Consider the following 14,273-nt stretch of genomic DNA (forward strand, 5'->3'; position numbering starts at 1 on the left):
GTTTAATCCTTTGTAATCAGTCATGACAGTGCACTGTTAATTTAGTAGAAGACCATAAATTACTGGTAATCTGAAGTTGTAATTGATTGTAAGAGCAGCAACATCTTAATTGAATGTGTGTGTATATATATATATATATATATTGGCACTGTTTGGGTATCATGGAGTAGGGTGGAATTATAATTTAACAAATATTTCTTTCAGCATTTTATATCTCAGCAGTGCAGTTGATTGCTTGCCAAGTGTTTGATGAAATTGCTTAGCGCATATTCAGTATGTTACATTGCACAGTTCAGACTACATGCCAAGTGTTTGACGTAATTGCATAGTTCAGTGTTAGTAGTTTTTAGTGACCTTTGAGTAAGGGTCATTACATCCAGCTCTTGCAAAATAATTTTCAAACTCCAAACATTGCTGAGCCGTTTTTAGCAATTTCTGAGTATTTTAGAGCTTACCAGCTTCACAAAAATGCACAAAAACATGAAAAACTTGCTATCCAATGATGAGAAAAGGTCTGGGAGACATTTGAGAGCTATAAACCTTCATTTACAGCTGAAAATCATCTTCAAATTTTGCCCAGAAATGGAAAAACGTGATTCAACTTCCAACAGCGAATTGTAAAATATGTTATCTTATTTGCTTCCAAGCATGTCTACTATGGCATTGCAACTCTTCCTCTTTAACACACTACAACATTAACAGTGAACGAATCAGTCAAATACTCAGCTTGCTTTGTTTATGATTGGTTTTTACTATTTTGTCAAGCAGATCTGCAGTGTTTACGCCTCCACGGTTACATGCATTATGTACCTGTTCTTTTCAACTATAGTATCTGACAGAAATATCCCATTCTTACAGTGCTTTGATGAATGGCTAAACGCTGTCTGAAAACTCCATTTCACCTTCGCACATGCAAACTACTTTTGCTCGAGAGTTTCAAAGGCTTTTTAAACACATTTATTTATATGCAATCTGAAACCTTTGATTTTTGTGATTTTGCATGTCCTTGAGGTGTGCTGTATCGAAGAGTTCCAGAAACCATCTGTGCTTTGCATAATTTGCATATGTTTCTGACTCAATATTTCCAACTATTACGTGGACTGTTATGAATTATTGAATCAGTTTTAAAAACTCCCAAATAAGAAGTTGCAGTTAATTTTTTGTAGCAACCAAGCAAGGATAAGCTCACAGATTAACGTTTAAATGCTCATTTGAAGTTAAGAGATTAATCAACTTTAATTTGCAAGCAAAAAGTAGCTTGATGATTAACAACTTAAGAGGTTAATGCATTGTTGAGCAAAGAAGAGTTTTACAAAGAAGTTGATAGAATTGTGCTCCTTTATTGGTATAACAAGCAATATGGGTTTGACATAAAAGAATTCCTCCCAACTGAAAGAAATGCAAAAATATTATTCACAACAGTTCTAAATCTTATATTGTCGAACAGCTTTGAGTCACTTTTAAAGAAATTTGCTGATTTGTTTTTCAATCTCTGTAGATTCTTGATGATAAATATGTTAACTTCTGATCATATTGGGCTGGACACCAATGCCTGTTGTCATTAATACTCAATTTTGTTTCATTTTCTGCTTCTTGATATTGAATTTTCCCTTTGTTAAATGCTACTAACTCTCTTGAATTTTCCTTCTTTTGTTCAGTTTCTATGTTCTTTGTTTGTTGCAATGTTTCCAGGTGTGGATTTGGACTTCTTATGTATGGATTTGGGTCAAAAAGAAACCTACTTGAAGACTTTGCCTCATCGACTCTTACTGATGGTGGAGTAGTAGTTATAAATGGGTACTTGCCATCAGTCAACATGAAAAATGTGAGTTTTAGAAGATTGGTTTTTGCCTGTAGTTTTTTTCGATCTTAAAGCTAAGACATTATCCATCTTTGCTTATGTGTAAAATACAAATTTGATAACATTTTAACCTGCTCAAATTCTCAGTATGCCATTTTTGGGCAAGGTAAATGTCATCACAACCAAAAATGATCCCAAACTGCTATTTTTCAAAGCAATAAGAAAGATATTTAGAAGAGTCTTTAGTTGCCGCATTGTCATTGCATTTTTGTTTTTATCTGCAAGAAAGCAATTGTAATATGGATGTGTCTGATCTGTACATGGCTATAATAATGTAATATATATTAGCTGTTAAATTGGACAGTTGATATAATGAACTTCTAAAGTTTTGAGTTACCAAAGGAAACCCAAGCCTAATAGTCAAGTGGAGTTGGAATTTCTCACTATCAACACTCTTGGAGTCTCCGTTGGAAATGCCAACAAGTTAAGCAGTGCAATGCTAAAATGTGCTACTAAGAGTGGTTTGAATAGCCCGGAAGAGGGACATGAAAATAGCAATACTGTTTTGAGCCAAGAAGCAACCTTTTACAACCTCCATGTTGTGCAGAACTAATTACCCAATACAGTGCTAAAAAACATCATGTTTGGCTTATCACAAGGTAACCTGGACAAAAACATCTACTTTCATAACTAATGCTATAGATACGTATTAATGTAAATGATACAATGATGCATTGTAATATTATAGGATATTTCCTTCATTAGAATATATTTGTGAGTGCGTGCATTGATGATTCCCAACCTTATAGATTGTCCCTGGACAATATTTACATGGTATGATGGTACATGACATGTCTTTCCCCAAAAAGCTTTAAGTTGGAACAAGCATTTTCCATGCTTCATTTTAATAGATCCAGTTATCTTTGTAGAGCACATGGCTTGAACATAGATTTATGGATAAAGAATCCCCAACCTTCCTATATATCTACGAGTACAACAATTGTACATCATACGAGTATTTAGAATCCCCAACAATACAGCTAGCCAGTCAGTTGTCTTGATGTAAAATGATGAAATATGGATGCCTGTCAAGAAATATACAGGCTTCATAAGTAGTAGAGGCCTCTGTTTCTTTGTACATCTGCAACAAAATTAGGTAAATATCGACAAAAATACTATTTGAGGAACTTGGAGTCATCACATATCTAGCATGCATTTTTTTTCTTTCTATATGTAGACACCCTAAATTGGTCAATCAAAATCAAAGTGGTAAAATCAAGTCAAACCTAATCAAGTGAATGTTGAAACACTTGATTAATTATATCTAAGCCATTGGGAATATATATGTCTCTAAAGATCATATTAACTATGTAATTGATTTAATCAATTGATTATTATTATTTTTTTGCGAAAGTGGCATGCCACTGATATATTATTTATAATACTTAATTGGTTCAAAGGCTTATGGAGGAAAGGACCAGTAAGAAAACCTCTAATCGTTACCATATACAAAAAAGAAGAAAGTACATAAGAAGAGAGGCTTAAACCAAAAAGCCAAACATCAATCCAGGTCTATGGAATGAGCAATAAAAACTGCTATATTAAATGGCCTTACAATCACATTAAACTCCAATTCCAAGAACAAGTAACTATAACATAACCCAACAATTAAGTGACAAGACATATTACTAAAACCTAATCAACTTAAGAAGATAAGTTGAACAAAAATCTATAACATACCCCATTAAGTATGTTACATTATACAAAATAATACTCGATCCATTATTGAAGCCAGATCTGCCAAGTAGCCCAGAAGACTGGAGCAAATAGACACGTAACCAGCCACACTTGACATAGCACTAAAGTAGGGATACCTTCATACAAGTTGGCTGCGACCAAACAATGTGAAGGACCCTCAAAACCACATACGATTTGACACTTTGAATTCTGCACAGTAATGGGGGCAACGAATATTGACCAAAAGCAATAGCCAACCAGACCAAAAATATATCCCATTAATGGAAGCCGTCCATGTTCATATCATAGATGGGGAACCAATTTGAATGCAAAGATGAAGTGACTGTAGAGATGAACATCTTCTTAAAATAAAAACTCTACATCCCAATAATACCAAGATATGATAACTGCCCACAGTATGTAGAGGAGGGCAAATGGGTACATTCCGCACCAAGCCGTAAATTATTCGAGCCATACCAAAATTTGGGAACCATTTGTACATACCCAGATTTATCACTCCTTAATGGGCGCAATACCCATGTCCCTATCCGTAGTAAGGGGATCTACATTACCATCCTTGTGATCCTCAATGGTCAACTTCTACAGGAAATTTGTAATTGTTTCAAGTAGATGAGGAACCTCAAATTGAATCGCATAAACATCTCTCCAACCTGCGTCGTGTGGCCCAATTCACAAAGTATTTGATGCAGACGGTGAAGCATTGAAGCGCTGTGGTTGGAATGGTAGTGAGTGTGGTGGAGCTATTGCGAAATGATCAAGATTTAGAATTGCCAAAATGGCATAAACCTGGGAGTAAATTTGATTGCGAGTCCTTGCACATATGGACCTTCCAACTCAGAACACTGCTTGATGAAAGGGCCGGACCATTTCCAACCTAAGGGATTGTAAGAATTTGCCTTAGGGAAAAATTACCCAAGATCAAGGAACTCAAGCACAAGCACAAGCACAAGAACAAACCAAAAGAGTATGATCAGAATAACAATATCCAAAATTGATTTATTGTCATTCAATGTTCTGTAATGTACACACACACTAGGAGTGCCTAAATATAAAGGCCTCTAGAATGCTTTTAGAATGCCTAGGAATCAACATACTGATAAGTCTTACAACCAAACACATGTCCACCAAGTGTGGATTATCTTCCATTAAGCACAGGAGTAAGTGCGATGATGAGAGGATAAGCCTACAAAGGTGTAGCACATAAAATTATGTTGTAAACAACATGTGCTTAATTAGAGTTGCTTACTCCTGTGTTGTCAACATGACAACTCATAAGAGTACACAAACTCTTAGGTGTCATCCTAATAAATAATAAAATAATGCATTGACCTAAGTAAACTTAAGTAAAGTGTAAATAGTGAATACTTATTTACACCAACACCCCCCCCTAAGTGCAACTTAGGGGAATGCACTTAAGCTTACGAAAGCTAGGATGAAAATGCATGATGTGTCCCAGCTACTAGGCCATGTTAGGTACCCATGTACATAATGCAATGCAATCTCTCATAAAGTGGAGAAAGAGGGAAAACCTCGTGGGAAAAACCCTGCCCAAAAAAGAGAGATGAAAAAACAAGATGCATGGATGGATGGAGTAATGAAGACCCCCCCATTACGACATACATCAAGTATATACAATAGAGAAGTATGAGAACAAAACCCCATAAGAGGAAAAAGCCCCCCCATAAAAGAGAAGAAGGAGACAAGGTAGTCCCCCCCCCACCCCCCCCAAATGTAGAGTGTCGATTAGTGAGAGCTACTCCAATATAGAAGCTGATCCATGATTGTTGAATAATGTTCCTCCCCTTTGGAAGAAACAATTGCATAGGTACAAATGAGATGCTTCCCCAATGTGTAGAAAAAATCTCGAAGATGAATGGTGCCTCTGAAACCTGCTCAACTGTCCCTGTGTCAATGCTGATAGTCGCCCCTTCCAATATTGCTGAAAAGAAGAAGTGCAGATCTAGCAAGGATGGATGTAGAACATGTCCCAAAGAACAAACTGTCTCCTCAAATGATAAAGAGACCTCCTACAATTGCTGTACATAAGGATTCACTATCACATCAACCTGTGAAGAATGATCATGTAGAGAATGGATAGGAGGGTCAGAGTGAGCCCTCGCAACAACTGAAGAAGGATCTTCTTCATCAAAGAGAAGATGCATATCATCAATGATGTCTCCCAAATCTGCTATATGTGACTCCACAAACAAACTTGAAATATCTGTCAAGAAGTCATCCACTGATGCTGGAGTTGGAAGACGAGGTGTACCCTGCTGTGCTGAAGTACATGAACATATCACTGTGGCAATGGATGAAGTATTCGCCTCAACAAAGAGAAGACAAATATCATCGATGATGTCTCCCACATCTTCAATGTGAGACTCCACGAACAAAGTTGCAATATCTGGAAGGAAGTCGTCCCACGAAGCTGAAGTAGGAAGACATGGCGGTTCTTGTTGCATTGAATCAGAAGCATCTATGGCTGGAACTGGATTAGTAGTAGCAACAGGAGCATCAAGAGGTGTGATCTCATCTGGAGAGGATGCAGCTACAACTGGAGGTAAAAGATCTTTTGGGAATGGAGGAATGTGTGGATCTCCATACATCTCCCAAAGATAGATCCAAATATCATATAAATCAGTTGACTTCATGTCATCAAGTGAGTCCATAACCTCCATATCCATATGTAGAAAGAGGGCACGGCAAATGATGGAACCAGTGTCACCATTGTACGAAAGTCCTTTTGCATATGGCAATGCATTATGCTGACTAAGATAAGTGAGAACCAATTGACTCCATTGCTTATAGTTTTGTGTTGTCAAGGTAATTAAATCTTCCTCATCCATGATGTACTAATCAATGTACCCCCCAAAATGCAAAAAAAAATAATCAACCCGCCCCCCCCCCCCCTAATAGATGATTTGGGCACTTTATAGGCAGTGCATGTACAATAGACCACTTGCCAATGTAGGCCTTAATGGACTTTTGATTTTTGTTGATTACAACCTCCTTTTGGAGTACAAATATGGAACTAAGCAATGTACAACAATTTTGAAGCAATACAAATCAAAGAAAGGACCTAGTTCTAAAAGTGATATTTCTATCCACACAAGCCTATAATCTGATTACAGATCTGGAAAGTAGACTAAAAATTATTCACTTTAAAAAAAAAGGGAAGTTGATTATGTGTCCAGATGAGCCTGTACTAAGCATTTGAGGTTGCAAAAATTGGGATTTGCAACTCACAGAAAAATTCAGGAACAGAGAGCTCAAACATCCTGCACCAATGTGTAGATCACGAAATTCTACCCCAAAACAAAAAAAATTGCTCGAAAAAACGAGTCCGTATGAGGAAGATATCGTTGTTTGAAAATCACCTTTGAAATCAAATGACTCTAATTTCACCTCAGATGTTCGCTTTTGGTGAAACAAAAGTCGATTTGGAGGTTTTTTGACCTTCTGAATATGATGCTAATATCTGATTAGCACCAACAAGCTCCAACCTTCACTTGCAAAAAATCTCTTCTACTGGCTTGATGGCCAAAATTTTTCCGAACAAAATACGCAGATCCAAAAAATTAATGCAGAGGAATTGCAGAGACTGAAATAATAAAATATGCAGATCTGAAAATTAAATTCAGAGATCTGAAATGATCATACCAAATTTGCAAATTGGGCCTTCGGGTGCCGGTTTGCAAAAAAAAATTGCCTCAATTTTGACTATAGCCTAGGGTAGGCAAATTTATAGTCAAATTTCATCGAATCGACGTTCCAGATGCAATGGCGAGGTCCGCTTTGGCTCTAGACATTCCCAATGACTGCGATACTTTGGATCTGGGTCGAGGTGTCCTCAGAGAGGTGAAGCAAGAACAGTTTCGAACGGCTATGTGAAGAGAAATTCTCTCAGCTCTGATACCATGTAAGAATTTGGTATAGCTTTGATACCATGTAAGAATTTGCCTTAGGGAAAAATCACCCAAGATCAAGGAACTCAAGCACAAGCACAAGAATAGACCACAAGAGTATGATCAGAATAACAATATCTAAAAATATCTAAAATTGATTTATTGTCATTCAATGTTCTGTAATGTACATATGCACTAGGAGTGCCAGAATATAAAAGCCTCTAGAATGCTTCTAGAATGCCTAGGAATCAACATACTGATAAGTCTTACAACCAAGCACATGTCCACCAAGTGTGGATTATCCTCCATTAAGCACAGGAGTAAGTGCGATGATCAGAGGATAAGCTTACAAAGGTGTAGCACGTAAAATTATGTAGACACCATGTGCTTAATTAGAGTTGCTTACTCCTGTGTTGTTAACATGACAACTCATAAGAGTGCACAAACTCCTAGGTGTCATTCCTAATAAATAATAAAATAATGCATTGACCTAAGTAAACTTAAGTAAAGTGTAAATAGTGAATACTTATTTACACCAACAAGGATTCTTTAATGCTATCCACAATATTGACAAACTCATGATGCTCCAGTAGATAATGCCTAGGAAAGATACCACCGATTGGCGCAAATCTGCTCCATAAATCATAATGTTGAATGTTGAATATCAGCCTATCCTCCGTAAGGAAATGTTTGAGCACAGTTTTGGAAGCAATATTGTCAAGTTTGACTTGCACTTGTAGGAAATCCATAGCATTGGGTAAGAAAAGTTGGGAAGGAAAAATGAACCTATTTTCCTTGGGTTTGAGGATTTCGTCTCCAAAAATCCGCTTGATGCTACAAAGATAATGTGGGCAGCCCAATTTGAAGCTTTGGTAGAGATGCAAATCAATAAGATTTTCCTCAAATGAATGCTTCCACGGTTCCACCAGTAAGCATACATTGTAGTTCCTAGGTGCATATTCCATTTTAGTTGAAAAACCAAGCACACCACGAATGTGCAAATACAAACTATTGAAGAAACCAAAAAAAACCCACAGGGAAAATAGGCCAAAAGCAATATGAACAACAATTACTATGAAATCATATGATGGACAAGCATAATCGCAGCAGATTTATGAGGAGATAACATAATACATGATACTGAAGTGAACTTCGCACATGCCCCATATATTGTCACGATCAAAATCCCAAGAGACTTGTACTTTTTGAACCATGTGTAAGGATTCAATCATGATTTAATAATGAAGTAGCGAGGTTGTCAAAGTAATAAACGTAAATTAAGAAAGGACTTCAATTACACTTTATATCTCCCTTGACTTAACCATTAATATGGCTGCTCTAGTTGTATAGAATTGAAGGGTGAAGGGAACTCATCAGCAATAGAGTTGGAACTTATTGAATCTATATCTAATTTGTCACAACCCATATTTGCCAAAAGATTCGCAGCCCTGTTGCCTTCCCGATATGTATGAGAAAAGTGATATTTTTCAAACGAGTCTAAGAGCCGCCAAATTTGTTTCAAAATATATGCAAGCTTCCAGTTGTGTGTAGTTCTTTGTATACATGCAGATCTTATTATAGCAAAGTTGCCTTCAACATGCACTTTTTTTAGTTGCAACTCTTTAGCTAAGCCTAGGGTAGAAAGCAAAGCTTGGGCCTTAGTCATGTTATTTGTCCCAAATTGAGGAGCGGCCTTGAAAGCTATTACTTCACCTCACTGGTCTTTGATACATTTGCCTATACTTGAATCACCTGGATTGCGGTGGGTGAATCCGCTTAAATTTATCTTAACAAAACCATCAATAGGAGGAAGCCATTTGATTTTCCTATCCTTAGCTTTGATACCACTCCTCAAAGATGAGACAGTGAATGGTGCGTTGGAGACGTTTCCATTGTTTAAGAAGATCACTATACCATTGTGTGAATGGATATCTGCTGTGTGTATTTTTCACATAGTTGTTCAAGGCCAAAATAGATTGTTTGAAAATCCGCTTGTTCTGTTCTCACCAAATTGATCGTAAAATAGTTGTTGGAATACTGTTGATTTATCAAGGTTGCTGCAAATGTATTAACATTGATTCTTTGGTATATGTTTTCCAAGAGCAGCGATCTCTCTCTTATATTGTGGAAAACACATGGAGAGAAATGTCCCTTCATGGGACATGTCTATTTATTATTTAATTTATATAACAATTAATTATTTAAGTATATATATATATTATCTCTCTCTCTCTCTCTCTCACACACACACACACACACACACACACACACACATATCTTCATTTTAGTCTCATGGGTTTATTCAACTGAAGCTACCAAACATCAGCACTCCCTCTTAACTAGTGAGGATAAACACAGATATTACGCCATTGGTAATATATGAAATGACAAAATTTAAGTATATCTTTGATTAGAAGATATCCACCATCTTGATATCACATTTGATATCATGAGTATTGGACTCTAGAATATCAACATATGATAGTCACCAAATACTCTGAAGAATGACTTGTAGAATATCAACACATGATATTCACCAAGTACTCAATAAGGTAATGGCCTACAAAATATCAACTCATGATATTCACCAAATACCTTCAAACAACTCATAGACTGTCAAGTGAATGACATCTAACACTTAGTTGTTGATTTACAAGATATAATTTCTCATGATCTGTTTCAACATTTACATAAAACGTATATCATGATTTAAGTTATTGTAAGATCGTCACCTTCCAATAATTTCTGCAAATACAAGTGATAATCATTTGAAAGTCGTCACTTCCTTATGATCTACACAAGGGGTAAGCCCATTAAAATCATACAGTTACGCACGTGGACTTTTGAACTCCCTCTGAATATCAATCATTTGAGCTTCTCATCCAATGTTGCCTCGAATGAGGTGGTAGATTCCCTTTGAATTTGATATCAATCCTCCTTTTCATACTAGATCATCCTTAGAAAAGATCAAGGCAAAATAGCTTCTTATCTTTACCTTTTATACTCCCATTATAGATCTCTTTATATTTAACAAACATTATATCAAATTATTAATTAACATTTTGAAAGTATATAATTCAAATGTAATTATACATATATAAATACATGTATACAAATATATCTACATATATAATTATCATATTATTATTATTGTCATATAATAATGTGAAGAAAGAGAACTTAATATACCTTCTATATTTACCTTGATGAGATCATTAGGATCGGTGTATTTATCACCTTAGGACCGCCTTGGGTCTCACATCAGTGAAGAGGTGGGTACTTTAAATTTCTATGTGCCTCTTCTTTAATCTTACTCGATTTTGTTGCACTGGTATTTATTTTCAATTAATAAAGAAAACTTATACTTATCTCCCTTATTATGTGTCCATTATTTTATTCAGGTGATTCATCACTTTTGACCAGTCATGATAGGCATCTCAATCACCTTTGATTGGAATGTAGTTCTTCAATTCTATCGTAAATATCCTTTGATAATCTCCTCGTTGCCTTATTTATCATTGCGTGGAGGGTCCCTTTCCTGATGCTTGTCCAATTTCCTAGTCTTAAGCGGGCCCATTTTCCATGTTAACTTTCCCTTGCATTTGGTAAGACAGACGAGTAATTCATCTTAAATATCCTATTATTAAATGCGATGATACATCATTATATTAAATACTGTGATTCCTTATCATTTATTCTTCCTATGATATTGCATTCAATGCTTCTATCTCTTTGCCGTCCGTTCCCCATTATAAGAATAATGGGACTAGACAAATAGAAAGTCTCTCACTTTGACTTTTGGCAGTTTTGTGATTATGCACCAGGCCTCCTCTATTTATTGCAGAGGTTACGATAGATTTTTAGGAATTTGCAAGTTCGTACTATGTGCGGATGATGGAGAAATGTAGGCATATGATGTTAAAGAAGATACAATTTTCATATTGCGTCTTACTTATTCCTTTGATACATTTGTAGAGTGGCTCTGATACCATGTTGATTTATTAGGATTGCTGCAAATGTACTATCATTGCCTCTTCGGCATATGTTTTCCAAAAGCGGCGATCTCTCTTTCTTATAGTGTGGAAAATATATGGAGAGACATGTCCCTTCATGGGACATGCCTATTCATTATTATTTAAATAATTAACAATTGATTATTTAAATATATATAAAAATATATATATATATATATTCTCTCTCTCTCTCTCACACACACACACACATGCATGCATGCGCACACACACACACACACAGATATATATCTTCAGTTTAGTCTCATGGGTTTATCCAGCGGAAGCTACTAAACATTAATAAATACACTTCCATATGCAATCAAAGAAAGAATTTTGAAAGAGCAAAGTTTCCCATAAAAAAATTGAAAATGGCGTTGATAGACTGAGTTTGTTGATAATGAATAAACAACACTCTTGGGAAAAAGAACAATGTAAAAGCAGGTGATTAACTGACTCAAATTCCTCTTGACAAAAAGCACATTGGAATGGTGGAGCAATGTTTAGTTTATCTAACTTGTCACTAGTGAGGATCCTTTTACGGAGGGCTAACCTTGCAAAGCATCCTGCTCTTGGAAGAACTACACCACTCCAACAAAATTTGAATGTTCTTTGTTTAGCAACTGTATGTTCATTTGCTTGATAGTCTTGTACCCACCTTTAATAGAATATACTCTATTCTTGGAAGGTGCCATACTATTTTATCTGGTTGATTAGAAAGGGAAATACTCCTATCTCCCATTATCTTGATAGATGAAACACTTTGCATGCTTTTAATGGGGACATCTATAGAATCCTTCCAATTAGCCTTCCTAGAGAAAAGTTCAATTGTACAAACATAATTAATTATGAAATCACCCTTAATAATTTTTGAAAATGTGAGCAACTTCTTTAAGAGTATCATTTAGAATGAGGGGGCAGTCCATTCAAGGAATCCTCCTAGAATCGAATTGAGGTGCCATTATGCACCTCCCAGGACACAAATTTTGTAATCACATCTCTCGAAGAGACCAAAAAGTTCCAAACACTAGAACCATTTGGAGGATCAGAGATGGTAATAATCCTTGATAGGTCTAAAGAATCCAAATATTTGGCTTGCATTGTTTGACTCCATTTACTCTCTAGTTTGAAGTACATTTGCCAAATTAATTTTCCACCAAAGGCTTTTTTCCTTTATCCAAATCATGGAGCCCAACTCCCCTTGTCTCTTTAGGGGCAAACATGTCATTCAAGGACATTAAAGGGATCTTTTTCTCATCTGACATATTGCCATTCCATATAAGTTCTTTGATCAATTTTTCAATTTCATGGATAATCCAGTTGGAGCTTTGAGGATTGACATGTAATAGTTTGAGATGGCAGATAAAACAGATTTGACAGTAGAATATCTTTTTGGTGCTTCACCTTTGTGAGCATCACCTAGATCCAATGAGTGTTAATTGTTCCATTTATTCTCATGAGAGATGGATTCGTGTGTGACTCACTGCTCATGATACATGGGTCAATGAGTTTGATTGAAAACTACACAGTTAAATCTTGATAACAATATCATAATTTGACTTGCTGTGGAAAATATCTCCTACTTATCAAGTAGAACTCTACTTGATAGGGATAACCAACGTGCTTTCCATGCAAAAATTCTACTATCAATTCTTTGTTTTATGTTCTTCCAATATGTTGTTTTGTTAGAACCCACAAAAAAGGGAATACCTAAGTATGTGGAAGGAAGTTCTTATGAGAAACCGAAAATAGAGACAATCTTTTTAGCAATAACAACATTGGTATTGAAGATAAGATAAGATGAATTTATTAATGTCCAACAAGGGACTGCTAGGATCTATGGGACTGAAAGCGTACAAGGACAATTGCCAGCAGTGGGAGCACCAACTGGTGTTCGTGGAAAGAACCAACTGGTGTTCGTGGAAAGAACAAAATAGGAAAGCAAAGAACAAAACCAAGAAAGCCTAAGTACTCCTCACAGGCGAGAAGTAGTCCAAAATCAAAGGGTACATTATAGAACAAGGGTGTTACCAAGACCATCTTGAGGAGCTGTTGGACATGAGGCGGTGTTGTTGTCGAGTGTAACCTCTACAAGATCTCACAAACTTGGTGTAACCCGAAGCATGGTATGAAAAGTTTAGATTCCTAAGCATTGACCTTTTGCCTAGAGACTGAAGTATATAAATTTAAACTATGCTTAATTTCTTTAGCTTTTGGAATGTTAGATCTACCATATAATAGAGTGTCATCAACAAATACAGAATTTGTGATGGAAATAGATGTACTTGCACTAAGGATGCCGAATCATTGACCTTTACTATGTCTGAGGGAAATAATTTTTCTGAAAGCCTTTGCCATAAGTATGAACAATGATGGAGGCAAAGGGTTGCCTTGTCTAATACCTTTAGTGTATGAAAAGAAGCCAGTTGGAGAGCCGTAAATAATGACATAAAAAAAGGCACCAAAAATACATGCACGAACCCATTTGCACCAGTTCTTTGAGAACCCAAATCTATGTGGTACCTTGCGGAGGAAAGACCAATTGAGTTTATCGTATTTGTTCACTACTATATGATTTGAGCTTATGATTTACTAGGCTAACAAATGCTCCAAAACTACTAGTAGACTCCTTATTAGGATTGAAATCTGCAATCAATGATCTAAGCTCCTATTGAACTTCATAGCTCTTTCTATCTATGTCCTTGACAAAAGTTGAAAAATCATAAAGAGAAGTTTGTATTATGCATGCTTCTTTTAATGGTTCCTTCAATTTATTGACTCCAATGGTCAGTGTTCCTT

The 14,273-nt window shown here is 36.0% G+C and overlaps 1 protein-coding gene across 6 annotated transcripts in view; it reads left to right on the plus strand.

The window, feature by feature from the left end:
* Positions 1-14,273, plus strand: part of ORC2 (origin recognition complex second largest subunit 2) — a 137,689-nt gene that overhangs the window by 31,697 nt on the left and 91,719 nt on the right. For all 6 annotated transcript variants that reach the window (XR_016355637.1, XM_089798244.1, XM_089798243.1 and 3 more), the window contains exon 4: positions 1,693-1,825. Coding sequence is in view for 5 of the 6 variants with exons in the window: in XM_089798244.1 (XP_089654370.1) it covers positions 1,693-1,825 (133 nt within the window). In the remaining variant the exon portion in view is untranslated. The remainder of the gene's footprint in view (positions 1-1,692; positions 1,826-14,273) is intronic.

This window comes from Cupressus sempervirens, chromosome 8 (genome assembly GCF_028749045.1).
Source record: "Cupressus sempervirens isolate cs-2001-9-10 chromosome 8, ASM2874904v1, whole genome shotgun sequence".
Lineage (NCBI taxonomy): Eukaryota > Viridiplantae > Streptophyta > Pinopsida > Cupressales > Cupressaceae > Cupressus > Cupressus sempervirens.